Raw genomic sequence first — 22,660 nt, 5'->3', positions numbered from 1 at the left:
CAAAAGGTGTTCTGTGAGAGAGGAACTGGCGTAAGTCTCGCAGCATTCTTTTTTTGCGCTCTTTTTAATGAAATATACAATATTGTACTGTCATTGCTATTACTATAAAATAATCATAATCTAGTCCCAGGCTGTTGGATCACTTAGATATAGCTGTGGAGTAGTAGGATTTACGAAAGAGCCATTTTTAATAAAACATTGAAATTTATGTATGATATTATGTTCGAGAATTATGGTGTATCGTTTACATAGAGTATTAAGATTAGTAAGTATATTAAGATTGTATTTAAAGTCCCAATGCTATAAATTGATTTAGGAGTCAATTAGTATCCTGCAGCTTCTCATAAGAGCTCAACTTACCGGATTGTTGGCAAAATGTTTAATTTTGGTTCTTATATAAGATTAATTTATTAAACTAAACAAATAGAATTATTCGCAGCTAATAGCGGCTTACTTACTGTATAGTAACAGTACTATAGCCTTTGTAATACTTTGCTTTATATTACAAGAGTAAAGTTAAACGTGATCATATTAATTATCCTCATTATAAATGCTTGTCGGTAACTTGAAAGCATCGCTTCGATTATGTTGTGTGCTTATGCAAAATCATTTTCCATTTAATTCAATAAGCTTTGAGGCCTTTAGAAATTATTATTGTTTAATTGTAGAGAAACTATACCTTTTTTTGTGGGCGGTAGCAGAGAAAGCGATAGATGCAGATGTAGTACTCGATATATCAGGATGGTGATCTTATGTATACGATGGATTTTAATTATGTTATTATTACCATTGGGAGGCTCCTTTGCACAGGATGCCGGCTAGATTATGGGTACCACAACGGCGCCTATTTCTGCCGTGAAGCAGTAATGTGTAAGCATTACTGTGTTTCGGTCTGAAGGGCGCCGTAGCTAGTGAAATTACTGGGCAAATGAGACTTAACATCTTGTCTCAAGGTGACGAGCGCAGTTGTAGTGCCGCTCAGAATTTTTGGGGTTTCAAGAATCCTGAGCGGCACTGCATTGTAATGGGCAGAGCGTATCAGTTGCCATCAGCTGAACGTCCTGCTCGTCTTGTCCCATATTTTCATAAAAAAAAAAATGTTAAACTAGCTACCTACTGCCCGCGACTTCGTCCGCGTGGACACTATTAGCAACAAGAATACTTATACATCTAGTGATAATATGAATGTAATCTATATAGTATAGTAGTTTTTGCGTTTTGCCGTACATTAATTAATACAGACAAAAAAATTAAAAAATTTATAAAATCGGTATTCTTTTTGGATGTATTCTTGTAAAATAATATTGTATGTACAGTTTTTACTTAGTAAGAATTTTATTATTTATTTAATACTAAAAATAAACTCTGTACGTGAATTAGCCACACGGCAGAAGTAAAAACTTTTTCAACAAATAGAGATAAATAATAAAAAATATCTACAATATCTTTTATTTGTATATGCATATTTACAAAGGTATATGACTTTGTAAATTTGCATAAAGTAATCTGGTAAATTTTGTTCTGATCGCTTCCTTGACCTTATCCAAAGGAGCGTTACATAGCAATATTCAGTATCCACATAATAAAGTGGTCAGTGCACCGAGATTTATCATTTCAAAAAGGCAGAGAGCGTCAACTCCATAGAGTTGACTAAAGTAATGATAGTTATTGAAAAGGTGGTATCTCTTGATGAAAGCTAATATGGATTTTTTTTTTATTCAGCAAAGAAAAGTAATATCTTTAATCGTGTCTTTCTGTATTTTGTCACCTGCCATCTATCCGATATTTTGATTCTTATTTGACATAGCTAAAAATAACGTAAGTATAATTATTGAGCTATCGTGATCGTCATCATATCAGCTGGAACACGTCCACTGCTGGACAAAGGCCCCTCCCAAAGAGCCGTTGAGCTATACAATTTATTAATTTGTGATGTAGATTTACAATGTCCATAAAATACGAATGAATATATAATTAAATCATTTATTTTTACTTTATCTAATCTATTGGCAAGTGAAATAAAATAAATTCATAAAAGTATTTTTCAATGTATTTACATAAACACTACACAGCACTTAAAATCTAAGCTATTGAATACTTAATTTACTCTTATATTTAATATATATGTTATATACATACAAGTCTTATCATTATAAACCTTAGTCCATCCCTGATTTAAAATAAAACATTAAAAAGTACAAAAATTGCACAACCGGCCGGTCATAAATAATTTACAGTTCATTCATTCGTTTATATCGGCATATACACACTCATTAAATCTACAGAAATAATTTGTCAAATTAAATTTATTAAAAATTAATAATCCCGTACAGTACTTATGAGGTAAATTCGGTGGCTTAAGTCTACGTTAATTTAACTATGAGGTGCGAAATATTTACATTTTAAACTAATTTAGATTCAGTATTCACTCTACTACGATATATTTACAACAATTCAACATTCTACAGAATGAACGTATGGCGGATCATTTAAATTAGAAATAGATTTGGCAGAAGTGCGACCGTCCCTCCCAGTCACAATTGAAATAACACTTTTATGTTCCGAATCACTATCACCGCTCAAAATAATAGTCTCTCCCGCAAATCCAGAATCTCTTTGTTCCTGGATACGGTTCCTTTTACTGCGATTGCCGTTTAAACCCAACTCTTCATATATTCTCTTTGAGTCAATGTTTCCAAAGAAAACAGAGTCCGTTTCAACGCTCTCACCACCCGACTCACTTCGACCGTCACAAAGAGACTCCAACTCATCCGTATCCGATTCTATCTGAAGACCCTTATTTAATACTGGTACAGGCTTACTGAGTTGTGGAGTTTGCACTTTTGGTTTCAACTGCAACAAATATTTAGCTCGACGCTTAGATTCATTAGAATCAGTGCTCAAATAACCTGAGTCTTCTGTTTTTGGCAATTTCTTCAAGTCTATTTTTCTTGATCTCGTCCTAGCTGAGCGGCGACCTGATCTTCGAGCATTCAGATTTTCATTTTTAGAATATGTAGGAAATATATCTTTTTCTTCAGATCTTTGACATTCGCTTTTTGGATCTTTGGGTGGACTTTCGCGGTTATATTTTTGCTTCGGTGGAATGGATGACTTTGATTTATCTGAACTTTGTACGTTTCGTACAAACTCTGACTTTTTATCATATTGAATACTTCCACGCCTTTCGTAAAACGAGCCGAACTGAGAATCCTGTGCCCTAGTTTTAGCTTCGTATATTTGTCTCAAGCTACCTATTTTCCTGGTAAATCCTGCCTCTTCAGGACTCGGTGGTTTATTATTTGGCGATGAAAGTTTGTTCTTAAAGCTTCCACCAGATTTTAGTAAAATTTTTTCAACACATTTTTTGTTTTCATTTTCGTTCTTATCAACATGTTTTTTAGGCTTTCGATCCAGCGTATCTGGATCAAAATCTTCACTTTCCTTTTTTCTATTGTCTACGGGTGATCCACGCACTTCAATAGTTAAGGGTCCTGGTCTTGATATATTATTATAAATGGGTTCATTGTTGTGTGCAAATATATCTCTAGAATAAATAAACCTGTTCGATTCATTTACGGTAGGTTGCAAAGAAGAAAAATTGCTATCTATTGCTTGTTTTAGATCACGCCAACTTTGTGAAAGCCGTTCTCTAGACATTTGTAACTGCTGTTGATAGGACACTCCTTCATTTTGAAAATATTCGGAATCAAAATCTAAAGAAAATCTTCTTTTTAGGTTCTGACCTCTTTCTAAGCTATCGGAGTCAACATCTGTAGGTCTTTGTAAATAAAACTCTTTTTTATTAGGCTCAGAAGATAAGTTGCCATTGAAATTGTGATCAGCTTCTACTATTGGTATAATAATTTTAGGAAGCTCTTTGATATCTGAATCTGTTCGCTGACATTTATTTAACTCACGTATAACCGCTTCCATTTTCATCTTTACTTCAGGCAAAACAGGTTCCAATTTATTATCTCTATTTTCATCTAGAACTGCAGAGGGAGGAGGTGGCGGAGGTGGTAACTTCTTACGAACACGTCGAGTTGCATGATTTGATGGACTTCGTTTATTTTTAACTGAATTGTTTGCATTCTGAGTTACACCACTTTTATCTAATATTTCTATTTCATTACTTTTAACATGTGAATCATAGATTATCTCCTTGAGAATAGACTCGCTAATGACAAGTGTTTCTGTCTCATCATCGCGCAATGGTTCAGCTGGATTTAGTCGAGTGTCATCTTTTTCTTTTGTTTCTACAACTCTCGGTGTACCGCTTACCTTGGCTATCGATTTTTTTGCTTTTGACATATTAACCGAAGGTAACGGTACATCATCTAGCCACTTTTGAACAATTTTTTGTTTGTAATCATCGCTGACACATGTTTTACACGAATTTGATCTGTTCAAACCTAATGCCTTTTGCCCACGTACAGTATTATCACAACCAGGGCACCCTCCACAATGTATAGCCCGTCTACTATTTTCTCTTTTAAGACTAATAGCACTAAATCTACGACCTTGTCTGGCACATGGAATATCCCAACCTAAGTCTATGGTATGATAAGATTCTTCTTCAGGTATATCGGAAAGATTTGGTATAAATCTTTTAGACGTCATCTTATCCTTAGCAATAGTCATAACTTCCCGTAACTTGCTGAGAAATTCAATTGCCGCTGGTGGAGGGTTCTGTAAGAAAGAGAGGGTTAATTCTAATTAACGTAATTTAAGTAAGTAAGTATCTTGAATTTAAATTCAACTAAAATTACCTTTAAGTGTTCAGTCTCAAAAAATACTGGATTAAAGTAAAGCTTTCTTCTCACTACTGGTTCTCCATCAGGTGTACTTGGAATATTATCAACAGCATTATTGTCTATACTACAATGTAATATTGATAGATCAGAATGCGGGGCTCTCTCCATTTCCGGAGAAGCAGAACGCCTTTGTAGACGATCCGTTAATCTTTCTGGAGTAGAACTAGCTCGTACTGATGTTCTACATGGTTTCTTTCTTTTAGAATGCACAATTGCAGATGTAGTATTAGAAGTTCTTTCCTGGAATAATAAACAAAACTAAAAATATTTACTCAAACGACTCATAATTACTATTGTGTTAAATAATGAATACCTTTTGATTGTTTTTTGGTACTGATTCAATAGTATCTTCTGTTAGTTCACTGACATCAGAAAGACCTGGATCACTATATTCATTTCGCATATTTTCTATTTTCATCAGTGGATTGGTTTTCATTCTCTGTAAATAAAATATAAATTGTTGATTCATTTAATTAACTGCATTCATGCTTACACTTTTAAAGATCTATTTAATCTCATTTTAAATCTTTTTTAATTTTCCCTGATTATTCCAATTACATGTTAAGTAAATCTAATAGAACTATGGTTAACTTAATAAAAACATAAATGCTTACCACATCGATATTAATTCTAGAATCTAAAGTAGAACCATTATCACTAGTATTTGAATGATTTTCTGGATCTTTATTGTTATGTTTCTGTTTCTGCTTGTAATGTATGTAGAACATAATCCCGGCGGCGTATATGAATACAAGTATGAACACACACACTCCTATTGCTAGTGATTCCAGAACGCTGAGACCTCGACTTTGAGCGTGAGGCCCATTGGATATAGTTTCACCAGCATGAAATGGTATAGACTTTACATCTGCAAAAAAATAAAAAGTATTGTAGTTTTACATGCTATGAACCATAATGTATAAATACCTTAAATCATAATTTAATTCAAACAACTGCAAAGACTTGTTAAACTCAACTTATTTATCCAGAAGTAACGCATGTTTCAAGGTAAATCACGTATTGATTGTGACGGTACCCTATGGTATACCGTCATGTTCGAATAAAGACCTGTTATTTAATTGGATATATTTTTCATCTTTATGGTGCCTACATAAAAATATAGTTTTGTGTACTTGAACTTCATAGTTACACTATACCAGACTCTTGGGAATAGGACGATAGCGGCCGGGATAATTCATAAAATTTTAATTGTACTGCAATATGTCTTTAAAAAAAGGCTGTCTTAGATCACTGCGTCCATTTTACTCAAGCCTGAGGTATTGAATCCCAATGTTTCATAAATTCAAGCTGACAATAAGTGTTCATGAAATGCAATGAATTGAATTTTGTTGGAAAAGCAAACTATATAAATTACCCAGTAACGAATTATGTGTGGCACCAGCTATTCGAAACACAGCACACGACGTTGCAAGACGAGATGGTGGAGGGGCAGAGCAAAGTACATGGGCTGCCACCAACCGACCTTCTAGACGAGAGTGAAGAGCAGCAGATCCTCGCCACTAAAAAGGAAAAAGTAATTAGAATTGAAATTGTAGACTTTACTTTTGTGAGTGAAACGTTTCTACTATTTATCCTTGTAAAAAATACATATTTGACCTGAAAGTCACATTCAAATAAAAGTTATAAGCCAATTAATACAAAAATTCAAAAGAATTGTAAAAACGTTAACTTGGTAAAGGATAATATGACATAAATGACAATCTTAATGAAACAGGTTGGGAAAGAAGCGACCGCCCTCAGCCTTACTTTTATTTTGCGAAATTTAATGTTGAAAAAAAAAATAATACAAAAAATCAACCCCGCGCCCATTCTGCAGTGGATATCCACCTATATGGGTAGTTTTTGAGATTGTATAAGTGATTTAAAAATTTTAATAGCTCACGAAGCTAGGTTTAGCTTAAAAGGTTCAATAGGTTTATTTAAATAAAGGATGAAAATAAAAATTTTAATTGACGAACGATCGTCAAATTGCAGCCGATTATCAATAATTATTTTATTGAATGAAACATTTTCATGCATTTGCAGAGTGTGATAATAGCGAATCTACAGCAAACAATCCATTTAAGCGTCCACCATCAAATAATCTCAAAAACAAATTTACTTCAATCATTTGATATCAACGAACGAATCTAAATGCTGAGTATTTGGACAGTCTATACTAATTGCTCCTTTGAAGTCGTTCACTTATCGCCGACTGGATCTTGGCGTTACGTTTTAACACCTCCCAACTGTAGCCGGGCGATATTTTAATAGAGTGTGAGAATGTTTGGTGACATCACTCAAACTGATAACATCTTACAAGATATATGGCCGTTATTTTAATTCAATGTCATTTCAATAATTTAAGAAACAATCTTAATTATGCAATAGTAGACTGGCTTCGGTTATCAAAATAAAATATCTTTTTTATGTTGATGAAACAGATTTGGCCGTGTGCACATAATAATGACATGTACTGATAAATTAGCTTTGGTAATATAAAATGTATGTTTTTTATGAAAATTAGGGACAAGACGAGCAGGAAGTTCATCTGATGATAATTGATACGCCCTGGCCATTACACTGCAGTGCCGCTCAGGATTCTTGAAAAACCCCAAAATTTCTGAGCGGCACTGCAACTGCGCTCGTCACCTTGATGCACCCTTCAGACCGAAACACAGTTATACTTACACATTACTGCTTCACGGCAGAAATAGGCGCCGCTGTGGTACCCATAATCTAGCCGGCATCCTGTGCAAAGGAGCGTCCCACTGGCTTGAATTGGACCTATCAGTTCAGTCCCATTCTCATTCTTTGATCACTCAAAGAAAATTACTAAAATTAAATACTTAACTAATTTCATTTACGGAATGATTCGAATGTTACCTTTTATAACATCGTTAGAGATGCAAGAATCAGTGTACATATTCGCTTTATATTGCTCGATTTAATATTATTACCATAATGCGACGAAGCAACATAATCATGAAATGTTAATTAATATCGGTCCAAATATAATAATTGTTTTGTAAATGTTTATCATAATTACTTATTGCAGAATCAGGGTGGCAATGCGATTATTAAGTTAAACAAATTTCGACCTGTTTTGAATGTCGGCGAATTAAAACATTAATTATATTCGTTAGTTCTCGCTCCATACAGACTTCTACTGAATCGAATTGAACTACAAATGATTGTTATTTTAAAAGCAATTTCAAAAATTATCCGACGATAATAACAATTGAACAATCGACCTAGCGGCCCCCATCTCAGTTCCTGGCGCCGCAGTTTTTCTACATTGATACACTTTCAAAACAGCTTGTAGTATTTTTATAATAATACTAGTGGACCCAACAGACGTTGTCCTGTACACACGTCTTAAATTTGAAAAATCAGTCCAGCCGTTAGGGGGAGTTCGCTTACATACACATGAGCAGGAGAATTATATTATATGGACGGAATTGAGAATCTAAACCAATCTCAAATTCACTGAAACAAACAAAAAAATCATCAACATTGGTCCAGCCGTTTAGGAGGTAGTTTAATTTTGATTCTAAACCATTCTCGAATCCACCTGAAGACACACACCAATCTCAAATTCACCGGAACACACAAAAATATCACCAAAATCGGTCCAGCCGTTTATGAGGTAGTTCAATTGTGAATCTAAACCATCCTCGAATCCCCTTGAACTCACACAAAAAATTTCATCAAAATCGGTCCAGCCGTCTAGGAGGAGTTCAGTGACATACACACGCACACAAGAAATATATATATAAAGATAATAATAAATTTCCTTAATATAATAATAATTATAATACGAATAGCGTAATATAATTCATAATAGGGTACATAATAACTTCGTTAACAATCTGATATTGAGAATGTTGTTAGTGAGTATTATGCCTACAACTTAAAACTTTTTAATACACAAATAAAATTTTAAAATAAAATTTTATGAACGATGTGGGACTCGAACCCACGACCTCTGGCGTTCCGTGCCAGTGCTCTCCCAACTTAGCTGTATAAATCCTAGCAGTAAGGGTTACCACTTTAAAAACATAACAAATTGTTTAGATTTACAAGAGCGACATCTCAAGTCAATTTCCTAATATGCAAATATTTGAGTTGAGCAGGTTATCAACTGTAAAGTTGACCCTGTACATGACCCCACAACCTGAGAGTTGAACAAAGCATACAAGATTTTATGACGATACGTCACGTCGAACGGTTAGCTCAGTTGTGAGAGCACTAGCAAAGAACGCCAGAGGTCGTGGGTACGAGTCCCGTGTTTTCAAAATATATTTGTGTATTAATCCTAGAAGTGAGGTTTATCACTTTAAAAACATAACAAATTATTTAAAACTTTTTGTGTGACTTATTTTTTTTTTTTTTTTTTTATGGAATAGGAGGACAAACGAGCGTACGGGTCACCTGGTGTTAAGTGATCACCGCCGCCCACATTCTCTTGCAACACCAGAGGAATCACAAGAGCGTTGCCGGCCTTTAAGGAAGGTGTACGCGCTTTTTTTGAAGGTACCCATGTCGTATCGTCCCCGAAACACCGCACAAGGAAGCTCATTCCACAGCTTTGTAGTACGAGGGAGAAAGCTTCTTGAAAACCGCACTGTGGAGGACCGCCACACATCCAGATGGTGGGGATGATATCCTAACTTGTGGCGTGTCGTGTGATGGTGAAATTCAGCGGCAGGAATCAGGTTAAACAGCTCTTCGGAACACTCCCCGTGATAAATGCGGTAGAAGACACACAATGAAGCGACGTCTCTACGCAACGCCAAGTGATCCAGCCGTTCACAGAGCACTGAGTCCCCGACAATTCGAGCTGCTCTACGTTGCACGCGGTCAAATGGATCGAGCAGGTACTGGGGTGCACCAGACCAGAGATGACAGCAATACTCCATGTGTGGCCGGACCTGCGCTTTGTAGAGCGCTAGAATGTGGGCCGGCTTGAAGTATTGCCGTGCTCTATTGATGACGCCCAGCTTCTTCGAAGCCAATTTGGCTTTGCCCTCCAGATGGCCTAGGAATTGGCAATCGCTCGAGATTTCTAGACCCAGTATTCCGATACTAGGCGCGGCTTTAAGAGAAGTGTTCTCGAAGAGCGGTGATACGACAAATGGGTTTTTTTTAGTGGTAAACGCGCAAACTTGAGTCTTCTGGGGGTTAAATTGGACAAGGTTCAATTTACCCCATTCCGCGACCTTCTCGAGAGAGGACTCGATAGAAGACACAAGTTTCTCCCGGCACTGGTCGACGATTTCCCGAGAGAGACCTGCATGGCCCGTGTATACGGCATCACCAGTGCTGTCATCTGCATAGCAATGCATGTTGGAGGTGTCCAACATATCATTGATATGCAGAAGAAACAGCGTAGGAGATAGCACACAGCCTTGGGGCACTCCAGCATTCACGGGCTTCGGGTTCGAGCAATATCCGTCGACAACGACCTGTATGCTACGCCCAGTGAGGAAGCTGGAGGTCCACTTGCACAAGCTCTCGGGAAGCCCAAATGATGGAAGTTTTGAGAGGAGCGCCTTGTGCCATACACGATCAAAGGCCTTCGCTATATCCAGGCTAACTGCCAGGCCTTCCCCCTTGCTTTCAATAGCCGCCGCCCATCTATGTGTTAGGTATACCAGAAGATCACCTGCCGACCGTCCATGGCCAAACCCGTACTGTCGGTCGTTGATCAACTGGTGACCCTCTAGGTATACTAAAAGCTGGTGGCTAATTATGCTCTCCATGATTTTGGAGAGCAGGGAGGTGATAGCAATAGGCCTGTAGTTCGCCGGATCCGAACTGTCTCCTTTTTTTTGGATCGGATGGACAAGGGCTGACTTCCATGAGTCAGGGACTACGCCTTTGGAATAAGAGTGCCGGAATAAACGCGTTAGCACCGGCGTCAACTCAGGGGCACACGTTCTAAGCACGATTGGAGAAATGCCATCCGGCCCGCTCGACTTCCTGACGTCCAACGAAAACAGAGCTCGCCTAACAGTTTTCTGTCTGAACTGTACTTCAGGCATAGAGCTCTGACACCGCGGGATGGTCGGCGGTGTTTTTCCGTTGTCGTCAAGAGTCGTGTTGGAGGCGAAAAGAGCGCACAGGAGCTCGGCTTTCTCTTTTGCCGTATGGGCCAGGGTGTCATTCCTCATGTGCAACGGCGGCATGGACGGCTGGTTGAAGTTACCAAGAGCAGCTTTCGACAACGACCAGAACTTGCGTGTTCCGGTCGGGTAACTGGAAAGCTGCTCGCCGATTTTGACGACGTGCTTAGACTTCGCACGGGCGATTTGCCGCTTAAAAAATCTGGAGGCACGGTTATATTTCCTCTTAAGAACTTTGCAGTTCGGATCCTTTGTGCCCAGCGCCGTAACCCAAGTTCGATACGCCTGTTTTTTGCAGTCAGATGCTGCTTTAACTGACGCATCGAACCAGGGCTGTGATCTGCCACCGATCGGTACTACAGAGCTTGGTATAAAAATATCCATGCCCTGCAGTATCACATCGCCTACTGCAATGGCGCAGGCACTAGGATCATCCGAAGAGAAACAAACCTTGCCCCAAGGGTAGGATGCAAAAAAGGAACGCATCCTATCCCAATCTGCTGACTTGTAGTGCCAAACGCGGCGGGTCGCTGGTGGTCTGCGACGTTGGCGTCGGATAGGCACTACACTCCTGACCAGGCAATGGTCGGACGTTCCAAGAGGGGCGTCGACAAAGACCTGGTAACCATCGGGATGTGTAGTCAGCAGATTTATTAATATTTGAATAATAAGTAATAATTATTTTACAGCACGTCTATGAATTATTGTCTGTTCTACTCTTGCCCGACTGATAGCTTCATCCGGTTGAATAAATGCAGTTAACAATGTTATTTGAGTAAATATTAGTTTAGTTGACCGAAAATTTCATTGTAACTTAATACAAAACTACACTATAGCTCATTAACTGTTTGCACACTTGTGCTGTAAGAAGTTCTTATTGAGCATATCAAATTGATTTCCTTGACTATTTATTGATGTTGTTTTTATTGAGCATAAGAATTAAATCCGGTTTTATTATAATCATCATACTACATGTTTTAAAAAGGTGAGTGTACACTGTACAAAGTCCAAACCCAAACATAGAAGGCAGTCGTGAAATTAACATTCATACCCAATCTGTCTTATAAATAAACGCAATAAAAAGTTACTACAAGTTTAAAATTACATCTCCCTTTCATGTAATTCTATAGTGACAAAGGTAAAGACAAAAAATTTAAAATTTGGAATAACTTTACTTCGCGTTTACAACACAGGACCTGGCTAAGATCAAGTACTGTGGCACAACGAAAGACAGAAACAGTAGGTAGTCGGCACTCAAGGAAGAATCCATAGCCCAATCTAAACATGATGGCTTCGTTTGAAAAATAATTATTTTTGCACTCTCGTTGTCACAATAGCGGGGCACTATTCTCTGTATAGATACTTACTCACATACTAGAGGTAAAGGATGTGTATTCTGGACATGAAAATAATAGATGAAAGGTATGATGTAGTTACAACCCCAGTAAGAAATGAAATATATAAATAGAAAAAAAATACTATTGACTTTATATATATATATATATATATATCGCTATAGAATTCTGCAAATAAAAAAGTATATATTTTTCTTGTATCACAAGTATTTGTGTCTATTTTTTGGCTGGTAATTTTGGTTATATCCTAAGGTATATTGTTATGGGGCAGTGCGGCAGTGCGGCCGATATTAATATCATTTTTGTGCTGCACAAGAGGGTTATTCTCGCGATATATAATCTAGGTCCTAAAGAATCATTCAGAGAAAAATTTAAAGAAATAAACATTTTGACTGTTGCTTACATTGCAATACATTCTTGATAATGTTCTGTATGTTCATAAGCACATTGAGGAATTTTCTAGAATCTGTGACATTCATAATGTTAACACGAGGAACAAACATAAAATTGCCTACTACTCGGTTGGGTCGAGTTAGTAAGTCTTTTGTTGGGCGATGTATATGCTTCTATATGATATTATGATCCCAGAAAATGTACAAAACAAGTGTGTTACGAGGTTCAAAAGAATTGTTAAAAAACGTTTGTGTGGGAAAAGTTACTATAGCATAAACGATATTCTTAATGACACCACTGACTGGGAATAAGGCGAACACCCTCAGGCTTATTATTATTTAAAAAAAAAGCCCGAAAAGAGTTTCTTGCGCCCATTCTTCTCAGGTCTGAGGCGGTCTCTTTGGAATAGGTGTTGGTTTTTGACGTTCAATAAGTGATTTTGAATCCTATTTTGAATAAAAATATTTGAATTTGAATTTGAATTATGAGGTCAAAATTATAAATGTATGGATTCTTCATCTAGCAGGTTATGAAATTTTGTAGAAAGCGGCACCGGTGCCGCACAGGAACCGCATGCAAACCATAGAGTTAAATAGTAAAGCAACGCTAGTAGTTAATTGAAGCATTGCCCACAATACTAAAAGAATGGATTTTATCAAATTTGTTATGTTTTTAAGGTGATAACCCTCACTTCTAGGATTAATACACAAATAAAATTTGAAAACCAAATTTTATGGATGATGCGGGTCTCGAACCCACGACCTCTCGCGTTCCGTGCGAGTGCTCTTCCAACTGAGCTAACCTTTCTGAGCCCGCATCGTTCATAAATAAAATTTTGTTTTCAAATTTTATTTGTGAATTGATTTAATATTAATATACTTAAAGAAAGTTAGCATTGACAAATCTAATATTATTTTTCCAATAAAATTCATGTATGAACAATGGTGTGGAATACGGCGCTGGTGCGGTTCCCGCGTCATGTGGAACGAGCTTTAGTGCATAGGTAAACATGTACAGCACTCTTCTAATAATTCATCTATTAACTTATTTGTTGTCCTCGCTAAGTTGTAACATATTTTCGGGTAAGTAATAATTCATATTTTATGTCATCTTGATTCGTATTTTAGTTTTATTGTTACAACTGGTACTTCAGGAACTATTAAAGTTTTATCGTGTAACGTGTCTGGTGCACATTAAAAAAGTCGCATTACTTGACAAGGTGTAGTCGAGTACGAGATGTCTAATCGAGCAACTCTTTGGAATCCGCGGGGGTCATCGAATATCCAATCAAAAATCACTGTGAATTAACTTATATAAGTGAAAGAAATGACACTTATGTATGTCAAAGATTTACATATACAGTCAAGAACCTCTTTGCCACTCTTTTACAACAATAGTTACAGCTTTATCGGTATAAAAACATCATACATGGTGCACAAAATATACTCAAACATGACTAAATAAATAAAGGTAATAAGGGAGAATTATCTTAACGATTATAAATATAAATATGTAACAAGAGACATGTGTAAGATAGTGGGAGGCTCCTTTGCACAGGATGCCGGCTAGATTATGGGTACCACAACGGCGCCTATTTCTGCCGTGGAGCAGTAATGTGTAAGCATTACTGTGTTTCGGTCTGAAGGGCGTCGTAGCTAGTAAAATTACTGGGCAAATGAGACTTAACATCTTATGTCTCAAGGTGACGAGTGCAGTTGTAGTGCCGCTCTGAACTTTTGGTGTTTTTCAAGGATCCTGAGCGCACCGCATTGTAATGGGCGTCAATTACCGTCAGCTGAACCCCGTTCGCATCAGCTATCGCATCCCTCGACAACGCCAGAAGCAATGATAAGTGCTTTATCCGCTAACTCTGGCGTAATGAATAATACGAAAATATATACAATTTTCTACATAAATATTGACCCTTGACTATATGCTCAACATTATTGAACATTATACGCGGTTAAAAATATGGGGCACAATAATTAACATCGCACCAAAAATATTTTAATATACTATAATCTCCTTGTATCATACACATTTTCCTTCAAGTGTTTATTGAGACTTCGATATTAATATATTTTCTCCCGTATTTTTAATAGAACTATTAAAACGTTAGCGATATAATTGAGTTCAAATTTTAAACGTGTATTTTTATTACACATAAAGGCAATGCGATACGTGTTTATGCTTCATAAAAACTTAAAAGCGATATATTATTTAACATTAAAATTAACAGCTTCAATATAATATAATTAAATATTTTGGTATTTATTTTTATTATTCTTACTTTTTTAAAATTTAACATGAATAGACTTTGCTCAAATAATATGTACCTAGGTAAGTTTTATATACCTCTCGATAAGGAATAATAAAATATTAATTGAAATGCACTGAGGAGTATTTTAGGGTATTTTACGCCTAAAAAAATGGGATATAGGATCACCTTGTTGTTCGTCTGTCTGTCTTTTAAGACTGATTTTCTCATGAATATGAAAAGCAAACGTAAGAACATTACCAGAGAGAGAGGAGAGGATCAGTAGAATTTAAACACTTAAGCATCAACATTGATCCTATTGAATATAAAAGTTTTGGATTTTTGAACATTGATCTAATACTAGTCTGCGGACAATATAGCTTCAAGACAATATCCGTAATAAGTAGCTATATTAAAACTTATTATAATTATTATTTATTGACTTTTTGAACTTTGAACGACAAGCTAGTAGAGCTAGAAACTAGAAACGACTTACCGAACGGCTAGAAGCGAGTGTTGTCCTATAGTAGGCTAAACTAGGCCTACTGTAATGTTAAGACAATAAATAACAGTAGGCTATGACTCTACATAAAGAAACAATCCATCTATCAATATAACACGAACTTTTGAGTTTGCATTATTCAAGCTTATACCGCTTATATTCATTACTTGTTGAGCGGCAGTAATAGATACTCTGTCAAAATTACAGATGTATTTTATGAGAAACCACGGCCGTTTATGAGATACATTTCACAAACAGATGGACAAACTTAGACTTAGTAACAGAATTCCCGATGGTCAGGGAACGCTCTGGGTACGGAACCCTGCAACTGAACTGGCCATAAAAAGATGATTTATTTAAAAGGACCACCAAGATCTTGTGTTTTAGACATAATATTTCGTTGTTATGAGTCTTGCGACAAATGGACCGGTATTTGCTCCCGATGTGATAAACATTTTACGAGTTCACCACTGCATTTTGGTTTTGATAGAGTTTGATCATGGATGAAGAAACACGTTACTGGATGTGGCTTACTAATATTTCCAGTATAATTTATATTTCTTCAACTATTTTTAGCTTTCCTGTACTTTAGTGGTAACTCTTCTTTTCGGTACAAAACTTAACTTATATTCAAAACCTCACACTATTTCCGTACTAAATTTCATAAATATCAGTTGGCTTATATATGTTAAATAGAGTTACTTTCTCATTTATGATAGGTATTAATATAAGTAAATATTTTTAACTAATAATATTTACATAAAAGCTTTGCCCCCTACTTCGTCAGCGTGAATTTAAATCCATTGCAGCATATAGCTATAAGTAGGTAGAATATTTTTTCTATTATTATGATAATTTACATCAATATTTTGAAGTTTGTTGAGTGGACACATTATAGACTCTTCTGGACGTGAAATTGCAACCACAACAAATTAAAATTGAATGGGAAATTATTAGGAATTAAATAACTTCGAGATAAAATTTCTATTCCTTTAATTTATATATAGCTTATAATTTATGATTAATAAATGTCACCATAAACTTTAGAAACGACAGAAACTTTAACGGAACATTGTAAAAACAACAAAATGTGTTCACATCCATTAACTTTATATCAACACAATATTACAACTTTTTGATAATAATTACATCTCCGATAAAATCTTTGTTTATGTAAGGTTGTTTCGTAAAATTTTATAACGAGTAATGCTTTAATTACCCATCTTTGATAAGGCGATCAATAAATATGTGATAATAAGTGGCTATTTACGATAACGTTAGCCTACACCACACTCCACAGTATAAGATGGCGTTACAATGGGGGCGCTTCTGGCGTTCTAGCTCGTAATATTTTAATCTTCATAAATCTTTCTCAAAATGAAACTATATAAATGAAATATATCTTAAGAATTCATTTCAAATTTCATTTTTTGCCCTCAATTTACACTAGACACTTAGACAGTTGTTATTCCCCGCGCGTTATTTGTCAACTGTACCAATACATCGTCTCGTAACGGTCGACACGTGGAAATGATCGCAGAGGGACCTAGTATCTCTTCAACTTGGGAGGTTAATTGCCTTTGGGAGGTTTTAATATTAATTTAATACAATTATGATTATCCGCTTTAGGTGGTCCGATATGGAATGCGATCACGGACGGTAGGTATGTATGTTAAGTTTTGTGACGTCCTTTTGATAAAGTAAACATTCTAAAGCTGATGATATTACATTATTACTTATACAATATTATCTACAGACTTCAAACCTAATTAAATACTTATATTGTCTATGCTTTACTTACATTAACTTATTTAAACATAGAGCCCTATATATACGCGTCTTCTAATCATGTGAATAATATACATTTTAATATTATATACATATAACTAACCTGTAAGTACGTGCTTCCTTCGTCCCTGTAGAGTCCGAAGGGCACGTCATTGTCCAGCAGGTCCCTGAGCGTGACCCAACCCGACACGGACAAGTACTGCGCACTCGTTACAGCACATACAGAATCCTCCACATCTACACAAACGTTAAGTCAAAGTCAAAGTTTTTATTTGCTTAAACATGTTAGATTGATGTTACATAAATTAATATTATAAAATACATGTTTGCCACAATTATGACGTGCAAATTTTACAAAATACATTTCTAAATCATTAGATACAATACTATCAGTTAAACAACAGGTTAAATATATTATTAGTAGCAGTATTATTTATTAATATTAAATTACAAAAAAAATATATCAAGTTTTTAATTGAAAATATTCGTATTAAGCAGTTTTTAATAAGATATATTTTCAATTTAGATGAGAAATTCCTATTTGATCTACCTCTATTGTTTTCTTTGGGATGTGATTATAGATTTTTATGCACACAAAAACAGTTTCTCTGAAATAATGTAGTTCTACAGCAAGGTACTTGTAGTTTGATGGGTTCCTTGGATGGGATAAGAGAAGTGTTTTCATGTTTACTGAATTCGCTAAAATTTTTTCGAACAAACATACAGCGCTCAAATATGTATAATTAAACAATTGTTAATAAGTTATATTTTTTAAATGCGGGTCTGCAACTTTCAAGGGTCCTTTAAGGGGTCCTTTCAAGGGGTCGTTAATAATTATTATAACATCTATTTAAAGCGTTCGTGATCCAATACACAGAACCGTTGACCGTCAACACGGTGATACCGGTTCGATGCTCGTACGCCACGGACCTTTGAGGTTTCGGTTTACGAATTCATAAAAAGGCATAAAAGGCATTTATTTTCTCAAAATTGATTCCTTTAGAACTCGTTTTGATGTCATTTCTAATATAAGTACTAGATACTACTACCACTTCGGAAACAAATGGCGCTCTGAGAGAGAAGAAGCGGCGCAAGAAACTCTCCCAGCATTCTTTTTTTGCGTTCTTTTTAAAAAAAATATACAATATTGTACTGTCATTGCTACTGCTATAAAATAATCATAATCTAGTGCCAGGCTGTCCGATCACTTAGATATTCAGCTGTGGAGTAATAGAATTTACGACAGATTTTTTTTTTAATAAAACATTTATTTTTTTTATAGAGAATGCCTGAATAGTGGCTGGGACTTTATTATAAAAGTGTATACATTTACCCTTAAAACTATAATTGTATCTTATGAAGCCTACTAGAATTAGTTACAAGCAATCCGTAATTTCTAGTGTTATAATAATGAAGATTTTTGTGAACGTATATTAAGTTTTCATAAATGTACTGACAATGAACAGTCATAATATTTATATCTTTAAATTTTTCTTTGAGAGACTGTCACCTACATACATAAATACCTTCTTACGTTCATTTTGCTTTGGTGACCACTCGTGCATCATTGGATATCTTTGTTTACATTATCTTGCTATATTTCACACTAAAGCTCAACTCCGGTATGGTCTAGTGGCTAGGATACCTGGCTCTCACCCAGGAGGCTCGGGTTCGATTCCCGGTACCGGAATAACATCTTTTTGTTTTTCTTTCAAAATATTTGTTAATAATATTAATATGTGCCTTCTGGTTGGTAATGTTATATTTTTTGATACAGAAATTAAATTATTCAGAAAAATCTACGCAGACGTTAAATTTATTATAAAAACTATTTCGTGTTTAGTGTTACTAGAATATTGTACTCTATTACGTCAAGTACAAATTTGAGTTTATGTAACTTATAGTTAAATTACCTGTGAAAATGATCTCCTTCGAAGGGTATATTATCTGCCCTTTCAGCGGTAAAAACACAAACGGAATATCTGGCTTAGTAGAACCACGACCAAAACTTGCCATTGGACATTCTGAAACAAACAATTAAAATTTTCACCCTACTGTTATATTATTACCAAAGGATTGTAAAAGTAATAATAGAATGCTAACTGAATGTGCAATAGTGCAGTGTTCGCTACCTACTGCTGCTTTAAAAATTGTAGACACATAAAAAAACAGTTTTAGTTTACAATATATGGAGGGATGTGCCAACTATGCAACTCACCGAAATATGGCTCTATTTGTAGTCGTATCATTTGGTAAGGTGGTCACACCTCCAGAAATGAAGGACCGAATTAAGCAGTGCAGAGCCAGGTGGAGGAGAAAAGAGTCACCCACGCGATGGACGGATCTAATCAAAGCAGTGACCCCCGTAATGCTACAAATATGCAGAAAAAACCTACTTTACGCAACGCCAAAGAATTAAACCAATCGGAGATGACGTCTTAATCGTCGATGATTCCAGCCACTTTTCGCTGTATTGATAAAATTGGTACTAGGGAGCGCTCAACATTGCAAAACATAAATAATCTGGTAACATGCAGGTTTTGTAAAGAAGCGAAGGAACCAGTAGCGCTCCTGCAAACCACATAAGTGTAAATCCAGTATCCACTTAGGGGGGCCATATCCTGCATCTATAATGTATTCAACTCAACAACAATTCAAGTCGTTGTGAGTTAGATTCCTAGAAATCTGGAACTTTCTCTCTCTTCCCTTCTCAAGGCTCAAAGTATGAATTTAACAGTTAATTAACTATAATAATAATGACAAAGGCAAAATAAAAAGTAATTTTTAATTATTAAAACTATTTAAAGTTACAAACAATAATAATTGTTACTATGAATGTCGACTGCATTTCATCAATGTCATTCTCCCAACTACGGACGCGGTAAAGCACACATCTCATTAAACATTATTGAGCTCACATAGCGACCTTTATAATAAATAGATACAAGACCGTAATTTATCTAAATTACAAGTTACCGGTGGTAACTGTAAACGTACGTACAATATCGTAATTGATATTCAATAATCATTTTGATGTGTGCGAGATCTTCAGAAAAAATTGTTACAAATGCCATTTTTATTGAGGTCTGCTCACATTGACTTGAATCACCGCATACTTAAATACTTAAAAAGCAGAATTTATTAGTATATACCTCGTTCGTTTTTTGGCAAAGTTGCCAGAAAAAAAAATGCAAGAGAAATACACAGATTATTATCGTATGAACAAGGAAGCGCTTGAACCACAGTAGAACTTTGAAACGTTTTTTTTATGATTTATCGACCTAGGAAGAAAGCCATTCAAAAGTTTGGTTGTGTGTGCTAGAAAGTTTTTTGAGAAACGCATTGTAATTAGATAAAAACAGATGATATAAATTCAGTTTGTGACAGTGAAAAAATAATTGTTCTTCGGGAGACTCCCTGTGATATACGTAAGAAGAATGTTTCTATGCAATGGCAAAGAGAGCCTGCTATTTTTACAGTTCTGCATATTCAGAAAAAGGGTATAAACGTAATACAAGAGCTTTAGACGGAACAACATAAACGTAACAACGTAACATTTTTGTAACTCTTTCTGGACTGCCTATTACGTCTGTAGAATTAAAAATAAAACTATATTTATTGGCATAAATTAGGAAAGCGGATGACTCACCTAATTTTATGTGGCATCACTAGTGAAAACATTATTAACAGTAACGACTTCTAGCAACGCGAAATGCGCTACAACTAGGAGTGTTCCGAAGAGCTGTTTGCCCTGACGTTTGCCGGCGGATTCCACACTGGCGTTCCTCCAAGTGCGGTTTTTAAGGAACTCTTTCCACGTACAACCAAAATATCGAAAATTCTTGTGATAGGACATGGTCACATTTAAAAAAGACTTTGCAAGAGAGTATGGGCGACGGTGACCACTGACAATCAATTGTCACTTTAAATTAAATTTGTAACTCCGTTCTACATGAACTGACCATCAACTCAACTCCGTATACACCTTGATAATTTCATTCACGTCGCGCATCAAATTAGATTCGACATTATTCGAGAGCATGACATGACATAAGCCATGTTCTGCCTATTATCGTACGTTATAATTTTCTATCTACACAGCATAAACCAACAATAATTACTTAAGTGACAGTTTACAACAACATTTGAATCCAACACGACCTCACTTTGTTTAGGTTGACCTTAACGCCCCTAACACGCCCCATGTTTAAGTAATGTAAGTACAACTTTCTTAGAAAAATGTTATTTGAAATGTATGGTTGTTCTGTGAATAAATTAGAATACTTATTTATTAAATTTTGACATGGTGGATTGTGCTTTTAGGTTACGCTTCAAATAAAGTAATGTTATCGAAGCTTAGATTATTCTGAGCCAGAAATGTATAATTTAAACTAATTAATTATTATTAAAATAACTGGAACTTTATGCTCAAAAATAACAAACCTCCTATTATCACAGTATTTTAGTTTAATTAGGGGATTAGGTAAATCTTTCGGGAGGCCTATATCCAGTGGACATCTTCCGTCTGAAATGATGATTATGATGATTTGGTAAATCTTACATACCTATTTGATTATTATACCTAATATACCCAAATTTATTGAAATCTCAGCAATACTTAAAATAACTTTATTCGAAATTACTAGTTTAATGCAGCCTTTTCATCTGTTTGGCACGAGTCTATGCACTCACGCAAAGATTGTGTATTGTCCTCATCGATCTGGATTCAGATCTAGGCCGGATAAAGGCCAGTCATCAGCTTTAATAAAGTCTGGAACGTTGACAACAAACCAAGCTTGGATTGTTCCATACTGCGCAAGGCAATTAATGAAATTCCTTTTTTTTACAACCACTTTCCACTATTGTGATTTATTATTAGCCTCGAAAAAAATATGTGAAAAGACGGGAAATGATCGAAGTTTCTAAAATAATGAACGCGTTCCAAATTTGAATTCAAAACAAAACTTTTAAGCAATGACGTTTATGACGAAGGTATAGAACGTCATTGTTTTTAAGTTGGAACAATAATTATGGCCATACTTATGAATTATTTTAGGACACTGTTGTAGGTTCTCTGCTGGTTGTTTTATGAAAGTTCCCTGTCCCTGATTTTGGTACAAATCCCTCTGTGTAGGAGTTTGATTGATTTGATTTTCCTGTATCTTATTTTTGAAGTGAAAACATATTTAGCGGCGTTGAGCACTTGAGATGGAATAAAAATGTTAAACTGGCGTCAGTACACGTGGCGATCGAAAATTTGTAAGACGGAGGGACTTGAGTTTTTTGTGACAATTATAAATAGTACCTAGACGACCGAGACCTGCACGGATTTTTAAAAAGGTACAAAACTCGACCAAAAAAAACTAATACGACATCATGATTGAAACCGGGGTCTTCTGCTTTCCGGATTGGGTGATCCG

At 35.6% G+C, this 22,660-nt stretch overlaps 1 protein-coding gene and 1 non-coding gene across 2 annotated transcripts; one reads left to right on the top strand and one right to left on the bottom strand.

Moving 5' to 3' along the window:
- Nucleotides 1-2,032: 2,032 nt before the first annotated feature.
- On the bottom strand, nucleotides 2,033-20,955 carry LOC126971925 (uncharacterized). The gene is made up of 8 exons (XM_050818435.1): nucleotides 20,890-20,955; nucleotides 19,154-19,264; nucleotides 17,344-17,477; nucleotides 6,193-6,337; nucleotides 5,432-5,685; nucleotides 5,131-5,256; nucleotides 4,773-5,057; nucleotides 2,033-4,692 (listed from the first exon to the last, which is right to left on the bottom strand). Exons 2-8 carry the CDS (start codon nucleotides 19,254-19,256, stop codon nucleotides 2,455-2,457), a joined length of 3,285 nt encoding a protein of 1,094 aa, XP_050674392.1. The 5' UTR covers nucleotides 19,257-19,264; nucleotides 20,890-20,955; the 3' UTR covers nucleotides 2,033-2,454.
- Trnae-cuc (transfer RNA glutamic acid (anticodon CUC)) lies at nucleotides 18,859-18,930 on the top strand. The gene has a single exon. It is a non-coding gene; the product is annotated as a tRNA-Glu (tRNA).
- Nucleotides 20,956-22,660: the final 1,705 nt, after the last annotated feature.

Source organism: Leptidea sinapis, chromosome 25 (genome assembly GCF_905404315.1).
Source record: "Leptidea sinapis chromosome 25, ilLepSina1.1, whole genome shotgun sequence".
Lineage (NCBI taxonomy): Eukaryota > Metazoa > Arthropoda > Insecta > Lepidoptera > Pieridae > Leptidea > Leptidea sinapis.
Note: the sequence above shows the minus strand (reverse complement) of the source record. Positions and strands in the feature narration are given on the sequence as shown.